We start from the raw sequence: 27,343 nt of genomic DNA on the forward strand, positions 1-27,343 counted from the left end.
AAAAAAAACAAAAAAAAAACGGTGGGATGCAGAAAAGATAACATAAAATATGGGCTCTGCACTGTGGTAGCGGTTCAGTGATAATCTCCCTTCTGATTTAAGCAGCTTTTGATCTCTATGCACTTTTTTTCTGAAAAACACCACCTTAAAAAATACACACAGGAAAAAAAAACCCCATTCTCAGTTTAGTCACGAACTAGCCACAGAACTCTGCTGAACACAGACTCCTGCCATCGGAGAGTCCTCCCTGTCAATGCCTTGTCTCATGCCCAGGTGACCCTCCGTTATATAGTGACCGGGCACCGTGTTCGTGGCAATGGGGTACGTCGGATGTCCTGCCATGCCAGTCTCCTGGCGGGGATTCGAGAAGGCACCCAATCCCATGTTCATGCTGCCATTCTGGCCAAAGTCCAAGACATTGGCAGCCACCGGGCGGTTCTGGTAGGCCTGGTTGCCGTGGTTCCCCGTGGAGGAGGAAGATGTGGAGGAAGAGGAGGCAGAGGAAGACAGGGAGGTCATGGACAGGTGGCTGTGCACCACCTCCATGGAATCCTGCGTGGAGGCGCTGTTGGTGGGGGAGTTGTAGAGCCGGGGGCGGGGGCGGGTGGGCAGGCCCTGTCCGTGGTGGTGATGGTGGTGATGGTGGTGGTGGTGGTGGTGATGAGAGCTGTTGGGGTGCAACGCCTTGGGCTGCTGGGGAGGCACGTGAAAGGTGGTCTCCTGCACCGGGTGGGTCTCTACCGTCACCTGCTGAGCTCCCTCGCTGCTGGCCCAACCTATGGGTGGAGGGTATGGCTGCCTCGCCTGTTCAGGGATGACAAAAACAGTCACGTGATCAACATTTTCTTTCATGCGGGAGCTCAATGAAAATGCTTCTTTACACCACCCCACCTTGCCCCAATTAATACAATTTGCCAATACATAGCCTATATTACATCAGCGTCCAAGAAATTGTTCTCAGCTACCATGACCAGATCACCACCACCTCCAGTCTGGCCTTGAATGGGTGCTCACCGGTGGGCAGAGATTCTCGCAGTCCATGGCCTGAACCGCCGCAGAGAAGTGTCCTCCGCTGTGCCGGTGCTGATGGGTCGGGTCCGACCTCGCTCTGCCACTGGTGCTTGTTCCAGACGAACCTCCTGGGGAATGCCAGTGCCAGACATGTAATTCACATTGTGAACTCACGAAACAATAAACCTCCGAACAACAAATTGGGGCAGCAGGCAGCATGGTGGTTAGAGCCGTTGCCTTGTAATCAAAGGACCTCGTACCTACTGCTGTACCCCTGATGGCGGCAAAAATATCCCACTTCATAAATTAAAGACAATTGCAGGCAAGCTCATTATACAAACCTAACACTGTATGTCAGACTTTGAAGAGATTATCATATTAAACGAACTCAACGTGACCAGTTTGGAGTAAAGGTCAGAAAATCACATTTGTTACCAGACCAAAGATAAGTGTTTCACAAAAGAGAAGGAAATAGAGAAGCATCAGGGTTACCCGAACTGGAGGATGTGCTGGAGGTGGTTCCAGACGACTGCGACTGCTCCAGTGCCGGGCTTGTGGACACGCTGCTGCTCGTGTTCGTCCCTTCGTCGGCCGTCTTCTTGAAGAAGCTGTGCTGCAGGGCGTAGTAGGGCTGAATGCGGGTCTTAGGGTCATAGTCCAGCATTCTCAGGATGAGGTCCTTGAACTTCAAGTAGTCCGCTACAGCGTGGCCGGATTCCCCAGCTCGACGTCCTCCGGGACCTCCAGCCTCCACTCCAAGGATACTGTGGAGTTTGCGGGATCCAGGGGGCTTATACTGGGAGCAGAAAAGCATACGGGTCAGTGCTTATAGCCGTCTACACAACAGTGCAGTGGCCTCCAAAGCAGAAATCATTGCAAAGTGAGACGTGTCCTGTATGTGGAACTCTTCAGACTTCTCTCTCTCTCACACACACACACACACACACACACACACACACACACACACACACACACACACACACACACACACACACACAGAGGCCTGCTTCGCTCACCCTTTTGCCATCTTTGGTCTTCTTTGCACTCCATGTGCTGTCAGACATCTTCTCAAAGAACTTCCTTGCTTTGGGAGCCTGATCCAATATGTGGTTTGGTGGAATACCAAGCACTTCAACTATTTTGTTCATCTGGTCAACCTGGAACCGACATATCAACTCTGTAAAAATCTGCAATCGCTCGGATGTTCAGTTTCACAGGTCAGGTGGACTGAAACTGCAAGTTGCCCGTAAGTCACCTTGAACAAAGGTTAACAGCTCAATATAAAATAAGAAAAAATTAAAATATTAATACACGTTCTTGGTGTGTCTGTAAAGAGCTGGTTAATCTAGTAGAAACTGAAGGTAAAACACTAAGAAGTGCAATTTGAAACACAGCCTGGTTTTCAGTAACATAAAAGCAGTGGCACTTTCTGGCACTGCAGTGCCCTCTGCTGTACCACTGATGCAGCTTTGACCAGATGGTGAGATAATGTTAAACAATCAGCCTAAAAATAACACCCAAATGCACTCTTTTGCAGATGTAAGGTAATGACAAAATCCACAAAGACTTATTTACACCGTTTTGATGACTGCTGCACAACTGTTTCTGTAGAAAGGCTAAAGAGTGTCCTCAAACAAATTCAAAGTTTAGAATGTACCACGTTATTAAATATGTAATTTCATGCTAATTTAATAATGGTCAATGTAAAGGGGATTTACAGCTGAGTTTCGTCTGATGGTCATGAGTTACAAAAAGAGAATGTTAAGAGCTGCGTACCTCATTGGCCCCACTGAAGAGAGGCTCCCCTGTGTGCATCTCTACCAGAATGCAGCCCAGGGACCACATGTCGATGGCGAGGTCATAAGGCATGCCCAGCAGCACTTCGGGGGAGCGGTAGAACCGACTCTGGATGTACTGGTATATCTGAGGGCATAAAGAGGCCAGAAGTTACTACAGACACGCACACCGGAATCTTCCAAGAGGGTGTTTCGCATGGCGAGTTAAAGGGGTGTGCCACATACCCTCTGCCCTAGCTGGCACGAACTTCCAAAGTCGACGATCTTGATGGCACTCCTCTTGGGGTTGCACAGCAGGATGTTCTCCGGCTTCAGGTCACAGTGGATGATGCTGAGCTCGGGAGTGGCCAGGAACAGCAGCGCCGTGCACATCTGCTGGGCGAACTTTCGGGTCAGGTTCAGCGACACGCCCCGGAAGTTGGTGTTCCGCAGCAGGTCGTACAGGTTGTACGACAGCATTTCGAATACTAAGCAGAGGTGGTTCCGGAACATGAAGTGGCGTTTCAGGTGAACTGAAAATGAAAAGGCGATGAAAGAGAGCGAGTAAATTAAGAGTGGCGTCAGCCCGAGACCCAGCTCGGCCGCATCTGCAGTAAGAGAACAGTAAGAACTAGTTTATTACCTATGTAGTACTTCATCTCCGTGTCATGTTTGTTCATGAGCTCCAGGAGTCGAACTTCAATCTGGGCTTGATTTAGAAACGCCTTCTTGTTCTTTATGATCTTAATTGCCACCCACTCCTGCTCCACACGGTCATAAGCTTTTACAACCTGCGCAGACAAAGGAAAGTACGTAAATATACAGTAAAAATCACAAAACTCTACCACTGATAAAGGAAGACTAGCTGTGGCAACTTACCACCACATTTTCCAACAAATACCCCACTAAGCCCACAACTTGCACTCAAACATTCATAAGAATGGTCAAAAGAAACTACACTGGGTTCCTGCATTGTTTGAGTTACAAGTGTTTTTTTCATTTTAACTGCATTTCCCAATTTGTTTGAAATCTTTCCTCTGTTTGCTGAGAGAAAGAAACCTGCATTTCCACACCCAGCAGTTAACTGGCAGTCAGTCACACCAGAACAGTATAGGAGTGCAAGGCCACCAACATTCATCTCGCTTCCACAAGTGTTTACACGTCATGCCTGGTATTTGCCAGTGTCCGTGATCAATAAACATTGCACATGTTTACGGGATGAGTAGGTTAACACCAGACATTCAACAGGTGTTTTCAGGAACAATGTACTTTTATTTTGTCATTTTAAAACTAGCCTTTTTTTTTTTTTTTTTTAAAAATGCTCAAGTAAAAAGTCAGTCAATGTATTCTATGCCTATATGTCAGATCTAACCCGTAAATAAATCAACAGGTATCTGATTAAACAGCCTTTTGTGTAGATAATAAAGAAAGTTAAGTGGCCAGAAGCTGAAGGACACTACACACTCTTAAGGGATGAACTGGTGAATTGTCAGGACTGATTAGGAGGCTGTGGAAATGACAAGACTTTTGCTAATTTTAAATTCATTTTAATAATGTCTGAGGTTAATGAAAAATGATATAAGTTGAATGGACAAGGGACATCTGTATCTGTACAGATTCTGAATTAATGGTAAAAGCAGCTTTGGGTTTTTGAACAAACTGACTTACAATTGGACTTCTGGCCCCAAGTGTGTTTTTCCATTAAGGAACAACTTTCTCCATAAACCAGATGCAAACTAAAACACTTCAAGGATTCTCAAATTTTCACTTCACCTGACCAAATGATCCTTTGCCTATTAAAGAATCGATCTCGTAGCGGTCCATCCATTTCTCGCCATTCTTCACGATGTAGTCGTAGTTGTCGTCATCATAGCCATCATTGTAGACCTTTCTCTCCTTCTTGTGACTGGAGTCATCACCTTGGCCCTGTTGGTGTCTCCGCTTCTTTTTTGCATAGTATACCTGACAGAGACAACACTTTAGCGATGACAAAAATTACACCATCTCTCATCCACATATAATCTGTTTGTGTTCATAAAGTAGGAGAGAACAAAAAAGCCACTGCTTCAGCAAGTATTCATGTGCATAAGCTGTTAAAATACACAGCACCGGTCACAAGTTTGAATTCACCAGAGCAACGCATGCTCTCTGGGTGAAACTATACAAGGAGTGAACGAAAAGCAACCCACAAGTGTCCTGCATCCCTATCATTTTCTGCAGAACCATGGAAACAACTTGCAGGCTTTTCGACAAGCTCAAATCAGCTCCCTACCTCGTTGATGTGTTTATAGGTTTTGATCAGGTCAATGGAGAGCTTTCTCAGGGGTGCTGAGGCAGAGTCGCGAAAACACTGGGGCACTCGCCTCTGCAACATGACAACATCGGCGGTCACCTTAGAGAGAGACAGGGAAAGAGTTTATATCCATCAGCTCAACCACATTTCACACACACAGTGATTCTGATCGGGGGGGGGGGGCGTTAAACCGGGTCCTGCTCTCCGGTGGGTCAGGGGTTTGAGTCCCGCTTGGGGTGCCTTGCGGTGGACTGGCGTCCCATCCTGAGTGTGTCCCCTCCTCCTCCAGCCTTACGCCCTGTGTTGCCAGGTTAGGCTCTGGCTCCCCGCGACCCCATATGGGACAAGCGGTTCAGACAATGTGTGTGTATGAGGGATTCTGATCAGCATTTGTGCAACAGACAGCGAACGATCACCTGACATTAATGACATGTGTGAACACTTTAGAGCAATCGCAGCAAGGAATAGGACACAAGTGATGCTTTATAAAATCCATCATCAATAACTGCCTGTTCAGTGCAGAGTTGTGGTGATCCAGAGCATATCCAAGCACGAGGCAAGGTACATCCTGAGCAGAACATCGGTACAGAGGGCAATCACATGCACAGATACTCTCACTAAGGCAAATTAAGGGCCACCAGCCCACCTGAACTGCATGCTTTTTGAACTGTGGGAGGAAACCAGAGGCCAGGAGGAAGTTCACAGAACATGCAAACTCCACAGACTGAGCTACATTCGAACCTGCTGTGCCACCGTGCTATGAAATGGTCTACGTATAGGAACAAAATGTGAAAGATGGAGAGAGACTTCAGCTTAAGTCATGGTCGCATCTCCTTGTGATGCGATGTTGTTCATTTACAGCAAGGACACCTCCGCCCAGTCAGTAGTATGACGCAAAGTGCTGTGCACCTGGCTGGTGACGGGCTGCTGAGCCTGCTCGCTGTAGGGCAGCACAGTGACGGACGGGTCCGTGCTCTGCTGGTGGCGCTCACTGTGCTGCTGCTGTGGCTGTTGCGAGTGGGGCACGTGTGCAGCCATCTGAATCCCCGAGGCATGGAAAGAGAACGACGGGGCAAGCCGGACAGATGAGGGTTTGCATGCTGAAGTCTCTCCTCCTGCAATACAGGAACAAACAAACAATAATACAAGGGAAAGGCAAATCTACCTCAGCTCTCAAAAGTACAAAAGTTCAAACAGGAGAAGGTGACTCTTTACAAAGTAACTGCAGATGACTTAGACTTATACATTATATTGTCATACTAACCAGTAGGGATCACAAGACTCACGGGTACAGATTAGGACTAAAAATCCATATGGGGCAATTCTGGTAAACACTCTACTCATTGAGAGTAACAAGAAAATGAGAGAAACCTTCACAGAGGAAGCATTCGGTATGTGCTTGGGAATAATCAGCTTCGCCAGTTTTGTACAGTTCACCAAGCAGGAGACGACACCAAAAATGGTGGACAAAAAGAAATATCATGGAAAGATGTTTGCTATAATTATCCAAAAATCCACTTTTTATACACATAAATTCAATTGAGGCGAACCGTGTTGAGTCGAAAGGAAGTTGTAAAATGTGCTGAGGACGAATACAACTCAGGAGACACTCATCTCCTGCACACCTAAAAATAATTTACTACTTCCTAACAACCGTAATGTACCTGAGAATATGAGACATTGTATGCATAATAAAAATCTCTCCTCTCCTTGTTTGCATTGGTTATGTAGACAACATCTTCCAAGCCAAACAGCAAATTAGCATCCAGTGTCCTGCAATGTCCAACCAGAGATAAGATGAATGTTTTCTTTCCTGCCATTTACGTGAACACACAGCAGTTTCTTTAAATACTACAAAAGAGAATATAAAAATATAAAGGGACTAAATGCAGAGGGATAAACTACTACTGACACAGCTGGACCGTTTTCCAGACAACAATCATGGTTTTGTGTCAATTATCAACAAAGTGCACATGAATGCAAATCGAGTTAGTAGCATGACAGATTTATATTAAACATATGACAGGCAACGTCCACATACATTAAAGAAAATTTGCTCCTAATTTGCTTTTCAAATGGTCAAACAAACAGATGCTCCTTGACTAACAATGGGGCTACATTCCGATAAACCCACTGTAAGTGGAAAAAGAATACAATACCGCACCTACCGAGCATATAACATCATACCCTAGTCTAGCCTACCTTAAACATGCTCAGAACACTTACCAGAGCCAACAGCTGGGCAAATTTAAGCAGGAGACCCACATGGGCATTTAGTAGACATGGCGGAAAGCGAAAACACAAAATAAAAAAACGCTTTCACCACAGTATCGTTTTTTTTTTTTTTTTTAAAACACTCATTGGCATACAAGTGTGGTTGAGTGGATGCTGCGGCTCGCTGCCATCACCCAGCATCAGGATAGAGTATCGTACCGCATATAGCAAGTGTGGGTCAGATCGAAACTCAAAATTCTAAGTACAGATTCAACCGAATGCAAATCGCTATCATACCTTTATCGTAGCTTTTTTTGGTCAGGAACGCAAGAATTCATGGAATTAGCTAACCTGTGTTTAATATAACATAAAAAGCAAAAAAGGTTTAAGATCATTAAAAACATGGAGATCCCCTCACATAACTTGCATAATTAATTCCTGCAAATGTGTTAAAATGGGTTCTCATAAAAATTAACTACCTGGCATGAATTTAAATGAGAAAAATCAAAACAATGCATTCCAGTTCCACCATGCAAAATTATAGTCTTATCTATTAAATGCAGACAAAATGAGGAGTCCAGAACAGCTACAGAAACCTTTAAATCCAGGCTTAAGACCCACATGTTCAAACTCAATTATATATACCAGATTTGCATGTTTCCTTATTTTTATCTGATTTCTCCTCATAATTTGTCTTACTATTATTTTATACTTTATTTTAATGTTTTATTTTGTTACTTCATTTTAAAATACTTATATTTATTGTAAATTGTTTCAGCATTGTAATCCACATCTGTTTCTCTGAAGCATAAAAGGCACTATGAAGTTTTTGGTGCTACATAATATACAGATTACAACACTAGAAAATGAAGCAATTATTCTAACGTAATTACTGTAATCACTTGTAAAGTTCATAAACCCCTCCCTCTGCTGGGCTATTTCCAAAGCAGGATTTGAAATATATAAATTCTAAATCAAATCACACAAAAAATCATTTGTAATGAAACTGCATTTCAAGAGAATCCTATGGATTTCATCACTTATTAGAGGCAAGGCTTTCATTTGCCTTTCAGCAATTTCTTTAAAACTTTTTTTCTTTAGTTCCCATTGTTATGGGTATTGTTTTACTCTATACAGAGACGTGTCGCTTAACAACGGGGAAACATTCTGCAAAATGCATCATTAGGCGATTTCATCATTGTGCGAACATCAGAGTGTATTTACTGAAACCAAGATGGTATAGCCTCGATGCAGTCAAGAGATTTATGAGGCTGCTGCCAGCGTAACAGAGCATACTGTTTTACAGTAAACTTTTTAATAAGTAGAAATAGTACACTGTAAAATAATGATAAATAGTACAGTATGTAAATACATAAACCAGTAACATTGGTGTTTTATCATAATCAAGTATTATGTACTGTACATAACTGTATGTGCTATACTTTTATACGACTGGCAGCGCAGTAGGTTTGTTTACAGCAGCACCACCATGAACGTGTAACATGTTGCATTACGACGTCGCTAGTCAACAAGAATTTTTTAGCTCCACCTTATGGGACCAACCTCGTATATGCGGTTAGTCGTTAAGCGGCGCATGACTGTAATAAAAAGTCACAGGATGGAGAGATGTTTGGGAGTCAACACATAGCAATGTGATAGCTGAGATGTACAAGAGAGGTTGCACCACACCTGGATGGGGGTGTTGCTCACCTTGTGTGTCACTTGACATCACCAGTGCTTTTTTTTTTTTAAATTGAGATTTCTGTTCTTGCAGGGCATTTATCATAAGTGTGAACTGATTACGCCTTATGCAAATTTCTGGGTACAAATTATGTGTACTTATAAGCGTGAGTTCTCGTAACGCAAGTGCTCATTGTGTGAGGGAAAACGGCATACTCTTCACAAATTACAACTGATATGATGGCAGGCCTAAGGGAACGAAATTATTAAGAGCAGGACAGCAGCTGAAGGAATAGCCTTTGTATAAAGGCCATTCAACTTTCAGTGGTGTTCCCATTAAACTTTAGGAACATACCAATGGAATTCTAAAAGTCAGAAATTACCCACGGAAAAGAGCAAATTTAGAAAAATCACACATCAGCTACCCCTATACTATTCTATTAACAAAACGGTGACTCAAAAGTTTATTTTTTTTGATCCAGTGTACTTGCCCAGTGCTCCAATACTTGGCAAAAGTCATGACATTAGATCACAAATAACCGTGTACAAAGATGTCATGATCTCATTTGACTGACAGCACAACTTGTGGTACAACTCAGATCACATTTCAGCCAAATGCGGACAGGGATGTGAAGGACATAAGCTACATCATATCGGTACTTGTGTCACAAGATTCCTTTCAGTCAGATTTGTTATGAAGTGTAAACTGCTGCCAAAATTAGTATACAAACCCCAATCTAATCTCAAACACTCTAGACTGGGAAGTAACTACATATCTGCAGAAATGAAAACTTGTATAAGCCACATGAATTTGTGTTGGAATAAACCAAGATTCTGCAGCATGCAAGTCGCCAATGAGGAAGAGAAAATGTAAGATGTTTCAGTTCCTCCCTCTTCAAAATGGATGAAAAAGAGCACAGTTGCCATCTATAGATGCTCGCTGACTGGATCTGCTTGTGACTCAGCTGTCTGCATGTCTTCCCCAACACAGTAAAACCAAACACAAGCACAAAGCCCCTCCCGCTCATCCCTCCCTCCCTCCCTTCTTCTCCGACCGCCGCTACGAGGGCTGGGAAACTGCTGCTGCATCACGGCACAGAGTTCATCCCAAAACCCTGAACAGCGGAGTGTGCGGGGAGTCCCTCAAGGAGTGGGACGGGCAACTGTGCTTTCCGAGAGCGACGGAGAGACAACGCTCTTCTGCAAACCGCATCGAACCCCTACACGCACGTTCCCCTTAAATCCTCGGCCCCGCACAACAACAACTCGAGCTTAGAAATTCAAGGTACCGAAAATGGAAATGTATTTTAATAGCTTCTTATTTAAGATAACACTCACATCTTCTCTTATACTGTACGACAGTGGCAAACGTTTAAATGGCAACAAGAAACAGCCAGTGCTCGGCTAATATCAAAGCAGCAACTGGTAGGCTTCTTTAGAGAAAAACTGTAAATGATGTGGTCATTAACACATCCAACTCCGCTAAAACTTGGTTTATACTGCCTTTGCATTCGGCAGATGAAACATCCTGTTTTAGCACATAGATCATAACTGTAAAACTACTAACTTGAGTAGCTTACGGAGCTCTTTTCTTCTATAACAAAGACTAACCACTACTCCTGTATTAGTTGGAACTAGGACTGAAACAAAGTTGGCTAAAATGGCAAAAATCTAATTATTTTACGGTCTGATCAGTTCCCCGAGTTCATCTAAGCAAATGGCAGAAGACGACTTGCAAATTGCCGCAAGAAAAACTAAATTTAAGATCACCCTTCAGAATGACATCTTAAATTCATAACTACTGTACATCACCCTGCCCCAAAAGTAACCTATTACAAAAAAGGAATTGTGTCGTGTAGCATAACAACAACGATAATTACAACAGAAAAACGTGTTGAGATTTCCTGTACTCCTCATTACAAGTTAGTTAATAATTCTGATGTAGTTCTTTACGAATGACATCCGCTGACCACACATGCTCAATGTGCAACCAAAAATTACAGAAAATGAAACACACACACTAGCACAATATTTAGGGGGCCTTTTAACCCTTTATACGTGTGCTATTCAAACTGAACGATTTGAAATTATCAGAAACAATTGATAAAAAAAAAAAAAAAAAAAACATAAGCGTTAATCAGCTTTCACCTTCCTTAACCTGCATGACTTCCTCAGGATATTCTGAACACATGGCAAGTGACCATAACCTCCCAGAGAGAAGACACTGTCGTAATAACCAGGCAATACAGGAGCGAAAGACTAATCAGACTAATGTGCATTCGTACACTTAATATACATTGTCCAAACAGTTGTTCTAATAGAAGCATCAGATGTGTATTATTTATCGAAAGCACAGCTTACTAAACTTCACAAATCCTTTAATAGTTAAGTAACTAAATGCATAAGATAGCAAGAAAGAATGTTATTTATTCGCTTGCTGCTTAAACAGTTAATCTAAAACTGCATTTTGGGGGGGGTGGGGGGCATTTGACACACGTAGGTATATATCGAGCCGTACCGAAAATAACCTTTGGGAGAAAATCGGAGAAATCCAGTTTCATTTGGTTCTTTCCACTCTGCTTGGTGGAGATGAACAGTAAAAGGCAAAGGCCTTTAGCTCAGTAATCGAATCTTCTCAGTTCTATTTTCAAATCTTGGTCTGTCTGCAGTGAGTGGGAATTCTGCAGATCATTAAGTACTCATTTATCAACATCTCTCACCAGGCAACACAATGCAGCAGAATCACAGAGTAACCACCCTTCTGAACCCCAGCAACAGCGCCTAATTAGCATAGCCTACCACCAGGAAGATACTGTGTGATTGGGAGAGACTATGAAAGCGCAAGCCAATCAGAGCACAGTATGCAAATAGCCTACTTTTGTTGCCAGGGCAGAGCTGCGATCTATTGTCCAATAGGAAAACAAGTAATAAACAAGAAATGAAATTGCACTTTGTCACATTTCCAAGCTGCTTTTAACACTTTAGTCACTGGAAGCAAATTAAAGTAACATTTCAAAATGTGTACACAGTCTGTCTAGGAATGAAACTCAAAACTGACCCAACAGCACACTGCAAAAAAAGAAAATATCACGGCGGCACTGACAAAGAATGCCCTATGTTCTGGCACATTTAAAGTTCAAAAGGCATTTCTTCAACATTTGTTTACTGATTATATACAGTATATAAATATATACACACAGAAAGGAGACATGAATGCGTCTTTCAACCCTGAAGAAGTGAACAAAAACTCAAAAAATTAACTGAAAATACACAGAAAGGTATATTATTGTATACATGCATCTAAATTAAATCATTTCATTTTGTTCCTTTCCTAGACCCTTCAGTTCATTAAAGTAAAATTCTGGATCCCCTAGTTATACAGCATTTATCCAAACCAACAATTTTAAATCTAACGCTTCTCCTTCGTACTTGTCAGTCCAATACATTTTTTACATTATCCTTCTCTTGCTAACAAAAAATAGACATATAATGGCTGGTTATCATTTAACTGATCATTTGGCCAATAGCAATAACAATAATAATGAGAAATTCTGACAACACAGTCCATACTTCTGTACACCACTGGATTTTTATGGCGTTTCACGGTGCTTCTCGTGACTCACACTTTGCGGAATCGGAGCGAAAGACATTAATGCACAATTTAAACCTTGCTGGGCTGATTCTACCAGACAGCGTGAGTATGCTGTTGGGAAATCCAGCAGGGCTGAGACAGCAAATTTACAATTGCTTTTACAGTAAACTGCCAGTCCAATTTTTTCCTGACAGGCAGGTGTAATCTAGCAAAAACATTCGAAAGTATAGTCGTAGCTCTCGACGCTCGTCCTCGTACTTCGCCTTATAAGTCTCAAAGTTTGCCCCTTTGAAATCTAACTTCTTGCAGGATTTGTTGTAAGTAAAAAGGATTAATACGAAGGAGAAAGCAAACTAGTTTTAACAGAGCCTTTTTAATGCTTCTGTCTACTATATTACTACTCATTTGTTAGTAGCTAAACATCTTCCACATTGTCAAGTGCATGCATTTGGTTGAAACCCACACATTTCTTTGCTCTAGACCTGTATTCTGGCACAGGTTTAACATTCAGAAGTTACATAAAGTAAAATTCACCACCAATGGAACTGTTATATCCTATATCTCATGGTACAAATGAGCACCCCAAAACTGGTATGTATAAAATAGAAACACCTACGCACTTAAACGTTTTGCAACTCATGTCAATGTCACAAAGTATTCGGGGGGAGTCTTGCTCACTCACTCAGTCATATAGAAATGCAACAAATCACCAACTGCAGTAAAATTCATATAGAGGAGTCACTGTGTTACATGACCCTGTAAAGTGGACACGAGAGTTTGGAACTCAAGCGAGTGGAGTCATCGGCACAGACTGAATTCTCTAAGAATTTGACAACCATTTAAAAATATTAAGTATCACTGAACCTGACGTGCTGATTACAGTACAATTTATAGGTTCTGTTTAGAAAAAATAATTTGTCAAGTCATTTTATAACAATTCAATGCCAACTCTTTATCCTCAAATCAAAGTAAGTAATCACTAAGGTGCTGAACGGGCAATGCAAGTCCTTAACCCCAGTCCCAAAGAGAATACGAAGTCAGGAGAAACACAGGGGACGGCTTTCCAGCACTATGTCAACTCTCCTCCCCAAAGCAACAGCAAACAAGAAAAAGAAACAGATGCTAACCTGTATGCATCGTCGCCTGTTAAATTTCATATCATCCTGGAAGGAGAGTCCAGCAGCAAACCACAACCCACTGCAAAGAATAAAACACACCATTAAACAACATTTTATGCAAACGTATTAACTGTGTATATGCAAGCATGTTTTGCTGGACACAGTCAGCAATCAGTTTTGTATATTAAAATAATTGTTATGCAACAATTTCTTTTTTAAGGCCACAGCATCTGACACTTTATGTGTTGCAGTCTCAGATATCGATGTCCACAACACCTGTTGCTTTCATACATACCGTACGGATGGACTTTGTGGACAACTTATTACGTCCAAAAGCTCCAATTCATTCTTACAAGAGAGTTTCAATTAAACGGAAAAATTTCCTGGAATCTCTGGAATACTGAAAATGTAACAGAATATTCCCATAATGCTGCCCTGGAACTCAAAAACCATGAACTGTGCCAGTAAATACCAATCGTCTGAAATGCTAAATAGTGTAAAATTTTAAGTTCAGCATGTACTCTAACACATCTAATTTTAGGATTGAAATAACTTACCAAGTCAGATGTTTATTTGTGCTGACCCTGAATCCAGTATTTTTTTTTTATCCAAGAAGGTATTTACCATAATTGTTTCAAAGAAGTAATGCTAATAATTACACAAAAATAGCTAGTGTTTCTTCAATTACTATTTCATCGGGATCAATTTAGGAACCTTAATCCAATGATATGTTACAAAAGTATACATTTGATCTAGTTACATAATCAATTCCCATGACTGAAACCTATACCCATGTCCTCAAAAATCTGTATTGTTAAAGACTTTATATTCTGTTCTCATTTGCTTTATATGTTTGGCTATGTTTTCTACAGGTCAGCCCTACATTATAATATTGGCATAATAAACATAATTGAGCATATCTGGTTTTTTACAATTGCAGACAGATATAGTTGAGTGTAATGTATTCAATGCTAATACTTGCATTCTTTTTTTATTTTGCGAGTACAATTCTTTGAGGCTTATAACCACATGCATGGCCATAGCCCCATCAGCACTTAATTAAGTACACCAAACTTACCTAAGCCAACTCGCAAGTGGTTTCCGGGTGAAAATACCCCTTCTTTTACAACAGAGACTCTCACTGATGGATGCCCTAGTTCTTCTATATTCAGCACAATCATTGGTGTGGATCTGGAAAAAAAAAAAAAAAAAAAGATCGGGAAAATTATTATTGGTTGGAATGTTTCTAACCACATGAGACCAATCGAAAGACTCAACTCAATACACACTTCATAGCAATACTAAAGAAAGGAGGCAAAAAAGTTACACGCGAGAAAATTTACAGATTCCCCTTACTACGCAAGTTATTTTCACTTAAGTGTAACTGCAGTGCAAAAAACCAAAAGCATCTGGTTTTACATTTCATTGCAGCATCAGAAACAAGTGCAGGAAACTAATAAACTAACATTACTAAACGCAGGTTTGAGCAAAACTGGTCCTTATCGTTCTTCAAGACAGGAGTGACCCCATCCCTGAAACACCTGCCCTGCCACTGCTATATAATTCCTTAATTAGCTTTTTTTTTATGATCCAGGGTAAGAAATGATAAAGAAAAGTGCAAAAGATCTCTCCGCGTATTCTGGAAATGCATACTTCTAACACTGTACCTTGGAAAAAAACACCCTGGAAATAAGCGACTTGAAACGCTAACCTCATCCTAGTTCCACGCAACCTGTGGGTGTACTGGACATTCTTAGAGCTAAAAGTCATCTTGCACGGCCTCATTTGCTTAAGCAAAGCAGTTTACAGTTCTCCGAGCATTGTCGTCGGATTTTTTTTTGATCAAGTACATTTACATAAAATTGGTAAAGTCGGATGGCAACAAAAGTGAGAATCCGTATTGTTTAACCTACTATGGTCATTTCCATTTTGTCCCCCACCAAGCAATCCAAAGTTTACACCGCTGATTTTAAGCTGTCGACATTATTAAAATCAAAAAGTTACTGTAATTACCTCCTTACTGACCCCTTGTCAACCACGGCCTTTTCATGACCGACATTTAATAATGATTGAACTAGACACTGTTGGTGATAAAAGTTAAACAGAAACCATAAAAACTATAGACAAACTGAAGTAGAGCAGTAAAGTGCACACAGAACTCAATTCAAACAGGTGATGCCAAATTCTTAACAGCAGCGGATCTGGGTACAGAGACCGAGTTCAGAAAAGCTGCCGCCGACAGGAACGTGTCTCCTGGAGTCTCCATAAAGAATAAGCTCACAAGTTTACAGAGCATGCATCCTTAAGTAATAACGATCAATACTGCACACTGTTCAAGTCAAAAAGCAGGTCAGGTACTAAGTATTTCACCCTTTCAGTTCCTCTTTCCACTCAACAGCAACTTTGGTTTTTTTTTTTAACATTTATGACCGGAGTCATAAAAACGATTTCTTCCACTGTCCCAAATGCATTATAAGCAGACGAAACAATTTTCACATGGCACACATTACAGTGATGCATTTATGTATTACATAATATCTGAGCAGTTAAAAACATCCCATGCAAGTGCTAATATTTCAGCAAGCAGTCTTGTGGTACTCTCTGCAGTAAATGTCACCGTTTCAATGCCCAGTGAGATCCATGTTGTGTACCTGGTGGCTCACACCGACCGGGAAGACAGGGCCAGTGCCAAAAGCTGAGGTCTGACCTCACGGTGTACAGCACCACGGTGCCACAACACAGCAATGTGCTCCTTTCGAAATTACATTACATTTTGGCTAGACAAAATAAAAGTAAGAAGTGCTTGAAAGTCCACAATTAAACGTAAAAAGGGATTTCACAGAGACTCAAAGTAGTCATGCTGTAGAATAAACATGTACATTTAATACACAAAACTTCAGTGAACATTCAGCCAAAGAATTCGTGAAAAATAATCCAACCACCCGCTCCTACTGATTGCTTTTCTAACGCGGGGTCATGACGACGCGGACCCTATCTGTAAAGAACAGGGTGTGAGGGAGGGTACACCCCTGGATGGCCAGTGGACAATCACACTCACTCACTCACTAAAGGTAATTTCCACTCACCTGTGAGCGGAAACCAGAGCACGCATACGAAAACCACACAAGCTTCGCACAGACTGAGCCGGATTCAAACCCACAGCCAAGGAGCTGAGGCACCAATTCATAAACCGCTGCTCCAGTGCTGAGATTCTCACGAGGCCTAAACGTGTCTCCGTCAAACGTAGCGACGGACTGTTAGCGAACCTGACATTTTGGTAACTGTCTCAAGCAACCAAAACCCAGTTACTCTGAGAAGTGTAGTTTAAAAGGTACAATTTCACTAATGCTGGAATAAACTCTGTGGGCGTTGGCAGAAAAGTTTGCACTGGACAGGTTAACAAAGGGCTTTAAAGGGAGCCGCCGAGATGTACATCTGGCCCGAAGGGAAGCGAGCCGCACCACTGTCCCACTGGAAGGGTCGCAACTCAGGCAGCAACGCCTCCCCCCGCCCAACTGCTTTTTAAACCCCTTCGATAATGAGGGAAGCGTAGAAGAACCGAACCGAACCGGGTGGACTGCTGGAACACAACCTTTAAATAAAACGCCTGAAAAATTTAAATATTTGTGTTTTTTATATGTAAACCCACGTATACGGCTGAAGGAATAAATGTACCCGAGTAGACATCTATCCGTAGAACGAATAAGCCCGCAGCGACGCAAAGGGAATGAGTGACCAAAGAGCACGCTGGAACTCTGAACTATGTGCTGTTGAAGGAAGAGTCCACACCTCTTGACTAGGAAGCCACATGATCCAAAATTTCGTTTCCTTTAAATGTTATTTCAGCAATCTCGACATCAACCACAAGGGTCATGATCTAACAACACTGAATATTAAACACCGACAAAAACTTGGAAGCAGCTTCGAAAGCTTGACTCGGTTGCTGGAAGTAAAATGTTTGCTTGGGAAGGTTATCAGACTCAAATTACACCCAACACTAAACAAAATCTCGGGAAATTTCTTAAAAACACCCCCCCCCATTTCTCTTCATTTGACAGCAAAGCAGCAGACAGTCACCTGAGCTATGTTTAGTTTGTCCTCCATATTTCGGGTAGCATTAAACCGGTACGCATGTCACCGTCATTTACCAAAAATATGTTTAAATAAAATTCCTACAAGTCAGAGGCACCTGTTATGGTGACGTAATAAAAACCCGCCGGTTTAGCCACCCTCACAGGTACAGAAGTGAGGTTTAACATGCATACCCTGTACTTATAGAACAGCAGGTACGCTACATGTCACTTGTTCAGCGTACGGCACCAAGGATAAAGATACCTCCTAGGCTGAGGGTTCGAATCAGGCTCATTCTGTGTGCAGCCTGCAGGTTTTCCCAGTCTTTGTGTGGGTTGCATCCCACAAACCGAAAATACTGGTCACTCTCAATGGTACGTGTATGTGTGTGGGGCTACCCTGCAATGCACTGGCATCTCATCCTGGGTGTACTCTACCTAACCTACCGCCCTGTGCTTCTGGGATTGGCTCTGGACCACCAACACCCCGACTTGGACGATACGTTGTCAATAATGGGTGACGACCTTTAATTTGAGGTATTACTTCAATCATCTAAACCTGGTTTGACACTAAACACCCTGTGCAGCAAACCAACTTGAGTTTTCATCTGGAGCTGAACCCATGTGGCCACTTTTCACAATGAACACAGAAAATGCCCCCACTAGGCTATCGTAAAATCCAAGATTCCAAAAAAAATCAATGCCAACTGCCAGAGCCATGTAGGATGGACACCTCACAGGTGTGTGTAACAGAGTGTACAAAAAGTAAGGTTAACCTGGTTCCCAGGGCAGGAAGAGACACCGGGCTGGCAAAAGTGTCACCATCGACTGAAAATACCCAAACATTTGCAATGAATTATTTATTGTGCGTTTTGCACACAAAGCATCAACCCACTGAGCAAACTACATGTGATTAGGGAAATTGTGCATAATCCAAAAAAGGTATGAAGCAATCATTCAAAAGTCTAAAAAAATACACTTTAAAAATACACATTATAATTTAGGAAAGCAATTAAGGGGTGACAAATATCAACAGACAAAAAGGAAAAATAAAACAATCAATTTAAACACATTTTATATACAGACTGTAAAAACATATTTTGTCATCGGACAGGTTAACGTTTCCCGGATTACCAGTGTCACCTGAGAGGATCAGTTTTTTGTGGTAATTGGAGGTCTCCAATCAACAATCGGTCATCTACCAAGAACTGAAGCTTGCAAAAAGACTGCCATGCATGGAGCTCCTTTACCTGGCAGCACTCCACAGGGCAACATGCTGTTTATAATAATAATAAAAAGAAAAAACCCTTTACATTCAAGTTTGTTTCTCACTCTTCTAAAAATAAAGTTGTGAAAAGACACGAAGCTCAAATTAAACCGGCACTGAATTGTACTTGCATTCTCAAATAGCTCGCAGAAACGGGAGGATGACAAAAGAACACCCATAAAGGGAAGAAAGCGACTTCAACCGCATTACAAAAAAGAAAATATAATAATAAAATTTAATAAAAAAAAAAAAGCTGACTGTGAACGCATTACGTTTCAATGTAGAACGCTATTTTGAGCAACGCGGCCATGCAACCGTGGGGGGCGCAGCGCTCAGAACTGCTGCCTTTAGACCCGTCAGAAGGGTGCAGGTTCAAATCCCAGCTATGATAGCCTTGAGCACAGTACCTACACCGCATTGGAATCGAGTCAGATGTGCCGTTCGTACCCTGTAACTGCAACCCTGATGCCACCGGGACCCCGGTGAGCTAAACTGCAAATGCGAAGCAAAGTTCCACCTGAGCAGAAAGGCGACTACTCGGGCACAGAGCTCTTTGTATTCAACTTGTTATGCACCATAAAGCATCAAAACAGAACAAAGGGCAGTGAGGCACAGCCAAGAACAGGGAAGTGTCTGCCCTCTTGGAAACCTCCATTAAGGGTAACGTTGAGGTCAGCGAGTCAGTATTAGGTCAAACGTGTGCGCGCTGCCCAAGCGCCGACTCCCGTTCAAAAATGACGTAGCCCGTGCACCTCGCTCTAATAAAGAAAGCTTCATTAAAGTGCTAATCCAACATTTTACGGGGTGAGAAGTCCCTGCCGTTGCATCGTATAATTTAAAAGCTTCTGAATGATTACCTCACAGCCACAGGAGGCTGGAGAGAGCACTTCAGTCCCGATTATATAATGCTGCCTTTGTAGAACAATGACATGTCACGACCAATTCTCTTACTCTGATTTAACAAAACCACACAGCGCTGTCTCAAATTCAGACCAAATCACTCATCAGTAAACACTAACAAGCAATCAAAGACTTTTTCTGCCATGACATCTGCAAACCTCATAACTGTACATGTTTTTTAAAAAAAAAATTGGGAAGAGCTGCCCGACATGCTGTTCAGCCACTGTGTGCAACTAACACGGCAGTAAAGTGACAGTGATTGGACCCAACAAGGTTCTGGAGGGATTCCGCAGCAAACTACGCAATTCATCTGCAAGGCACCGCTCCAGTCCATGCTGGTCGGACAAAGGAGGGGAGCAATGTGACCAGTTTGATGGCTCGACATACGCCGATCGAAAGGGCTGCATCGAGCGGCGCAAACCAAACCGAATCAAAATGCTCCAACGTGGGATAAGAATGACTGCTCGGGAAGGTTTTCCTCTCTTCGTATCTGCACTCACTCAACTTTCTGCCGTTTAGGTCCAGCCAGTCCATACCAAAAACACGCACTCCAAATGATGTCAAAGAGGCAAAAAGATCCATTTACATTAAAATAATGAAACAAGACACACTTTTGTGCTTGCTACAGCTCTGCAGGTGCACCCCAGGATATGGTGAACAATAACTCATCAAATTCATAAATTTTTATGCGACAGCAAAAATATGAATTACACAGGTAAAACCATCAGCAAGTTCATAATTGACTTTCAACAGCATAAGTCAAATATGTTTACAGAGAAATTGGTTATAACAATTTACCAATAGACGATGTCTGGAAAGGACACACGTGCCGAGTATAACCAGCTTCATTTCTTAGGAATTTCATCTTCTCATTCGGAATTTTTTTTTGCATTAAGTATTTTAAATGCACCATTGGAAAAGAAAAATATTTAGAACTCTAATGCTTTTAGCTAATAAAACAACAGTGCACAATGCATAATACATTATTAAATCAATATATGAAACGTTCAGCTTCTGCTTATGTACCACACTGCTTGTTTACGTAGCCATGTTTTCTCTACATCCTGAATGGGGGGGGGCTTCTGTAGAGTGTACATACAACATCATGTCACAAGGTGTTACACCCTCAGCAACAAAGCATTTTAAAATTTCATTCTAACTCATGTCAGTGGGGGTTGCTTACATCAGGATGTTCCATAGTAAAGATTTACGACCAAAACTAAATGACAGCGTATGCACGGTCCCACAGATTAACACAATATTGTTGAAACATGTAAAAATAAAGACATCAAGGTCACCTGCAGAGTATTTACTTCATAAAATGTGTCCAGTGCTTCCACTTATTATTATTATTACTATTCCCATTATTTTACTAAGAAGTACATCTTCATTGTAGCGCTGGCACAGTGGGTAGTGCTGGTGCTGCTCAGCTGCTGGACTGAGCTTCCAGATCTGAGGTTCGAATCCAGCCCTACCTGTGGCCACTATCCACAGGATTCTATAAGGTCACTGTGCGCATCATAGTATGGAAGAGCGCCGATCATACGGAAACAGCAGATAGTCTGGAGCCTTGAGGTCTCTTCTAGTCAGCCGACGGTTGGGGGAAATGAGCACGAGTCATTTTTGACTAGTAGCTCAAATCCAAACTCACAGTGCATACATACTGTGCGCTTTAGTTTTCAAAACACGGGTGACGACTCCAAGTTAATCTCTACAGCGGCACGGAGCGCTGCAAACAATGCGTACAACATGGTCCCGAGACATCGCGCTACTCCACCGTTTAAAAATGCCGTTGCTCAAATATTAAAGTGAAAGAACTCGAAGTGCACTCTTACCATCCCTAGGCTGAAAGAAAGCGTTTCTAAATAATGCACTGCTACTAAATGACCAGACAAGTGTTTTTCCCGTTTCAAAACACCATGTCCTCCACACACCTCGTGTAACCCATCGAGTCCTTCTCAAACATTCCAGCTGGACTACATCTTTCATAAAACGCAATACTAAAATATTGAGAAAACAGGTTCTTAAGAGATTATGCTGCTCTCCACCAATAGCTGAAGTCATTAGTTCTCCCATTAAGTGACCTGATGATGACTTGGTCATTTCAACATTGACATCAGAAGGATAACTCTCATGCAAAACGATGTGTGTGGCGATAACCCGATGCAACTGAATACAGTGCACATTTCGGTGACATTTATAACCACATACGGGCCGTCTTAAGATGAATACGCGCTTCTTTATTAAACGCTCACACAAAAGGATACACTTCAAACAGAAAAGGTAGTGCCAGGCAACAAGTTCTTCAGAAATATGTCCTGAAGAAAGCAAATTTACTAAGTATCTACATGCCCACTTCAACTATAAAAGTCTGAAGTAAAACTATGCACGCTGTCAGCGTAAAAATGCGCTATTTGCGTATCGGCCGACAGCAACATAACGTTATGTTGTAGCTATGCTACTTTTTTTTTTTTTTTTTTTTTTAATTTTCACCTTTAATTCCAAATATCAAAATGAAAAATGTTAAAAATAGATTAAATTACTCGTATGTACTGCATAATGCAAGAGTTTAGAGGAATTCAGAGTTATTCCACAAACAGCCATACCCACATCCAAGTCATATATACTAAAAGCCTTTGCTATCGGAAAAATTAAAAACATATGTAGTCTTCAGTTCAGCACTATCGGTGTTGGGTTGAGGAAATGCAGTTACTTTGGAGTAAGACGAATTTATATCAAGTATCAAGGGTCGCCAATTGGATCACGAGCCTTATTTCAGTACTTTGTCATTTAAAAAAAAAAAAAAAAAGCCCTTTTCCTTCAAATATACGTGTGATGTCATCTCCACTGGATGCAAAGCTGTACTGCTTGAGATGTTAACATTAAAAATTACACTACCAGAGTTAAAACAGACTAATCTACCTGAACAATTCATGCATTTCCAAAAAAAGACAATTGTAGACATGATTGAGTCCATGTCACACAGTAACAGATGAAGTAGACTGTACACGTGTCAGTATTTCACAGCATTATTCATTTCACTGACACCTCTGTCCAAGACAACTTTACAACAACTTCCTCAGATGTACAGCATCGCTAGAAGACAAGTACCCTGACTCAGGGTACTGCAGCAAGGGTGGGATTTGAACTCAGAACCTTTATGACAGCACTCCCTATTGCTGTACTTGCTGCTCTGTTAAAGAAAAAAAAAAAAAGCCAACATTTGTGTACTTGAAAGTACAGTAGTTGATTTTGACAATGAAAAAAGTAAGCAGAGGCCAGTCCACATGTTGTTGGGTGACAGCTTCCCTGTTTTGAAAGCCAAAGTGTTGCTGCCTATGGTGGGTAGTGTACTCAACTGACATGTTTCTATTAGACGTTGTGCTGGCCTATCTGCGTCTCTCCTAGATTTAAAAAAAAAAAAAAAACCACAGAATTAAACTTCAGTATTTTTCCTCTAGGGGGGTGCGGTGGTGTAGCAGGTTTGGTCGGGTCCTGCTCTTTGGCGAGTCTGGGGTTCGAGTCCTGCTTGGGGTGCCCTGTGGCAGACTGGCATCCTGTCCTGGGTGTGTCCCCTCCCCCTCCAGCCCTGCGCCCTGTGTTGCCGGGTTGGGCTCCGGTTCGCTGCAACCCCACTTGGGACAAGCGGTTTCAGGCAATGTGTGTGTGTACGTGTATTTTCTCTATCAGTTCTAACATTGAGAAGAGCTACCCAACAATAAACAAATCTTCCAACTACAGACAAAACATCAACTATAAATTCATAGCAGTGAAGTTCAGCTACGCATTTAAAAAAAAAAAAGTTAAAGAAAATCTTAAAAAAAGAACAAAAAAAAAAGACATTCAAGATTTTAGCAGTCATTTTTTTCAGGAAAGGTCAAAAAGAAAAACTAGACGTAGAAATTTTTAAAAAAGTATGATGAGTGTTCCAACAAGTTTGCGGTGTATATTCCATCTTTATGAAGCAACGTACGATTTTTGCTGCTTTGAAACAAAAATACAAAAATACAGGAACCAGATAGCATGCAATAAAAGAAAACAGGAGAAAATGGAAAAAAACTGTCTAAATGGGCTGTCATTTACAGCTGTTCCCACCTAACTCTGGGCAGATGTACAGGTTAGCGCTGCTGCCTTTGGATCTGAAGGTCGCCAGTTCGAATCTCACCTATTGCTGTAGTACTCTTGAGCAAGATACTTATCCTAAAATTGCACCAGGAAAATTACCTAGTTGTATAAATTGGTTAAAAAACTGTAGGTAGATTAACACTGCAAGTTGCTTTGGGGAAAAAGTGTTAGCTAAATGAGAAAATGTAACCCAAAACAAGTGTCTGATCTATCAGCCACATGCTTCCATCCAGCGTGAAATATCCCAATGCACCTAGTGAGATGGAAAGTCAGTCTTTGCCGCAAATCTCCACCCATCCGACTGGAGATTCTTATAAACGGGTACAGTTGTAGAATGTATAGTGTGCGTACCAAAATCTGTACAACTATACAGGTACAAGTAAAATGGCAATGGCTGGTACTGATACAGTAAAAATAACACAGCTGGATAAATGGGTAAACAGTTGTAAGGAACTTAGAATCGCATAGAGAACCTTCTAAGATGCCTTGGACATGAGAATGTGTCAACAAAATGAATAAACGGAAACATAAATAAGAGAGAGCGGAGCTGGTCCACATGCAGGCTAAGCTACCATCAACCTTGGTCCAAGGTGGACGTCATCAGTTTATAAGCATGAGCTGAGCAACCCAATAATCCATTAAAACAAAAACTTTTATTTTGCATAACATGACATGGACAGGAGCATCTTCCAAAAAGGCATGGCTGAAATTACACTGCAACATTCAGAGAAACACTCTCATCTGCAAATATTACTGACACACGGCAGCGATGACATCTCCCACTCTACTAGTCCTATCGCTCTGAGGGAATTAAACATTCTTCTTGCCATTTCCCCAAAACTAGGTCTCAAAATGGGTCACGGTGACATTTTTGACATTCATCGCCTGGCAGTACACACACTCGTGTACGGTATCACGACACACTCGTCAACAAGCAAAGAATAACGAGCGTTCGTCCCGAGGTTGGACACGCTCGTCCACACACGCAGCACACGACACTAACAGGAGGCTTTCAAATGTCCCTGCTGTCTGTACGTGTGCGCGCGTGCGTGCTCGTGTGTTCTTCAGGGACGACCGTCCGTCCGTGAGCCGTAGCGAGTGCAGTGAGGTCGAGCGCGCTCCCGTCTAACACCGCTGCGACTGGGCCTCACGCGCCGCTCACAACGCCGCTCTCGAGACGGTGACATTGGGAGTCAATGGCTAGCGGTGCCTCTAGTCTAGTATAAAGCACGGCGTCACCTCGCAGCGCTCGCACACTACACCTCCGGGGGCCGCGCATCCAACCCAGTGCGGTCCGGCTACTCTTTAAAATAAGAGTAAAAAGTAAAAGAGTCTTTTACTGCCAGGTTTACATCCACTAGGGCTGGTACAGCTCGCAAGCCTGTGCCCTGTCAGCTGCGCGCCGAAACGCCGCCGCTTCCCCCGGCGTCGCCTCAGACAACCCGGGACACATTTCTCCATGTACGCTACTTACTTGTCTGCAAAAATATCGTTGTATTATAGTTGCACTATGAGAATGCACAACCGGAAGTCTTCAGAAGGCGAAAATGTTTAAAAAAAAAAAAAAAAAAAAAAAAATGTCCGTGAAGGATAGAGAGACGGAGTCACGAAGCAGGCCCCGTACGAACGGCCAAAAGGCACCAGCACAGGCAGCAGCTGGCGGCAAGGCCGGCTCGGCTGTCCTCATAAGCGGGCAAGCGATAGCTAATTTTAGGGTTATTTTCAATACTGTGAAATAAAGTGGTGGGATTAATAAACCTTGTCGTTCGGTACATAACGCATAAATCCGGTGTAGTCATGGAACTAACACAGACAATCAAGCCCGGGAATCAAAGCAAGACAGTGTTCTACAGCCAAACAGTGCGACTACTACAGACACTATCACCACCATCATCATCTTTATTGTTAGTTAAATCTGAACGGGTCACTCGTCACATCAGACTATTCCACCTGTCACCTATGTTCATTCTGTCAACTTCAGCGAAAAATCGCAAATAACCATGTCTCAATCAGTTTCGATAGAACGTGAATTGTTTAAATTCCTCCGTGTTTCGAGCAGGACAGCTAACTAGGTAACTCGTAGAAGACTAGTTGCCTTTGCGCCGTAAGTCGGCGCCACAAGTCTGCTCAAAAGTCACCGGTGCAATAACATGCTCTGTTTTATCAGCAGTTCTAAATTGGTTAATAAATTGACACTACACCGGTGTCTTTTAAGTTAAGAGCTAGTCCTTCCAGCCGGCTTGAGGACGGCGGGCTCGCGCGGCTGTGTGTCACTGTCAGCCTGGCCGAGCAGCGCGCCTTAGCGTCGGAGACTCGCCCAGACCAGCGGGCAGATGCACCGCTTCCATGAGCCCCGTCGCTGGACAGCACGCGAACGCAGACGGCTGGCGCCCTGCACAGCGCCGTGGCCTACTGTCCGCCGCCGCCACACCAGCGCACGTACACAATCACGGGACAACCGCTGGGGGGGAAAAAAATCCCTATAATATTGCCTACTCTCAATTACGACGGGAGGTTAAATCGCTGCCACAGTGACAGTGTAAAGAGCAGCCTAGGGGAGCCCGCTGGGGAGCCAAGCGGGTTAGCGGGCTAGTTAGCGTTAGCCCACATAGTACTCCACCGCCGCCAACTCACCTTTGTCACCGCGTACTCCACTCTCTATCCGTAAAATCCTCATTTAAAGTCCCAGAAGCGCGGGGCGAGGTAAAGGATCCAGCGTCTGTCGTCCTCCTAGGAGATTCCCCAACGAGCAAGCGGCGCTCACTCTTCCGACTCCGGCGTCAGTTCGCTTCCCAAATCAACAGCGCCTCTCCGTCAACTCGCCAGCCGAACACAAACTCGCACACGAGCCGCGTCGGCGAAAAACCGCACGTTCGGCTTCAACCGCACAAACCTTCCGCCGTCATCCACTCGCCTCCGATAATTTCGTGAAGTTCCCGAAAATGTGTCGTTTTAAATGCGCGGGCCCTTGAGTTATAAACCTTGTTTTCTTGGACGGGATTTTTTTTTTGTAAATTTCACAAAATGGCGCGCGTTCCAAACCTGCGCAGCGAACCGGCCCGGCAGACCATAGAGACACGGACAGCCACTTCGCCTGGCGCCGCCTAAATCTACTTGCATACAAGCTGCGTTAAATCGTACATCTCGACGTTTTCTTAAACGCATCCAGTCGACGCATTCGTTTCGGCATCGCTGCCATTACTATTAAAAACTAAATTTATTATTCCGGCGGGAAGGTAAATTATTTGAAAAAAGAAAAAGCGACTTACAAAATGGTGGCTGACTGAGAGTGTTACCA

General features: G+C 42.7%; 1 protein-coding gene across 2 annotated transcripts; it reads right to left on the reverse strand.

Moving 5' to 3' along the window:
* Nucleotides 1–27,343, reverse strand: dyrk1aa (dual-specificity tyrosine-(Y)-phosphorylation regulated kinase 1A, a). 2 transcript variants are annotated; one of them, XM_018755020.2, is made up of 13 exons: nucleotides 27,315–27,343; nucleotides 14,762–14,874; nucleotides 13,693–13,762; nucleotides 5,989–6,194; nucleotides 5,059–5,178; nucleotides 4,560–4,748; nucleotides 3,430–3,577; nucleotides 3,033–3,319; nucleotides 2,788–2,934; nucleotides 2,028–2,168; nucleotides 1,504–1,807; nucleotides 1,015–1,139; nucleotides 1–804 (listed from the first exon to the last, which is right to left on the reverse strand). In XM_018755020.2, exons 3-13 carry the CDS (start codon nucleotides 13,700–13,702, stop codon nucleotides 190–192), a joined length of 2,292 nt encoding a protein of 763 aa, XP_018610536.2. In that variant the 5' UTR covers nucleotides 13,703–13,762; nucleotides 14,762–14,874; nucleotides 27,315–27,343; the 3' UTR covers nucleotides 1–189. The 2 variants fall into 2 exon arrangements, with proteins under 2 accessions (XP_018610536.2, XP_018610534.2); XM_018755018.2 differs by lacking the exon at nucleotides 27,315–27,343 and adding an exon at nucleotides 26,680–27,286.

The sequence above is a fragment of the Scleropages formosus genome, chromosome 4 (genome assembly GCF_900964775.1).
Source record: "Scleropages formosus chromosome 4, fSclFor1.1, whole genome shotgun sequence".
Taxonomy (NCBI): Eukaryota; Metazoa; Chordata; class Actinopteri; order Osteoglossiformes; family Osteoglossidae; genus Scleropages; species Scleropages formosus.

What these genes read in the sequence shown, in the direction of transcription:
- dyrk1aa (XM_018755020.2), bottom strand. An exon ending in GCAAAGGATCATTTGGTCAG is followed by an intron (nt 3,578 to 4,559) that starts GTGAAGTGAAAA and finishes TTGTCTGCGCAG; the next exon opens with GTTGTAAAAGCTTATGACCG. An exon ending in AGACCAAAGATGGCAAAAGG is followed by an intron (nt 1,808 to 2,027) that starts GTGAGCGAAGCA and finishes TTCTGCTCCCAG; the next exon opens with TATAAGCCCCCTGGATCCCG.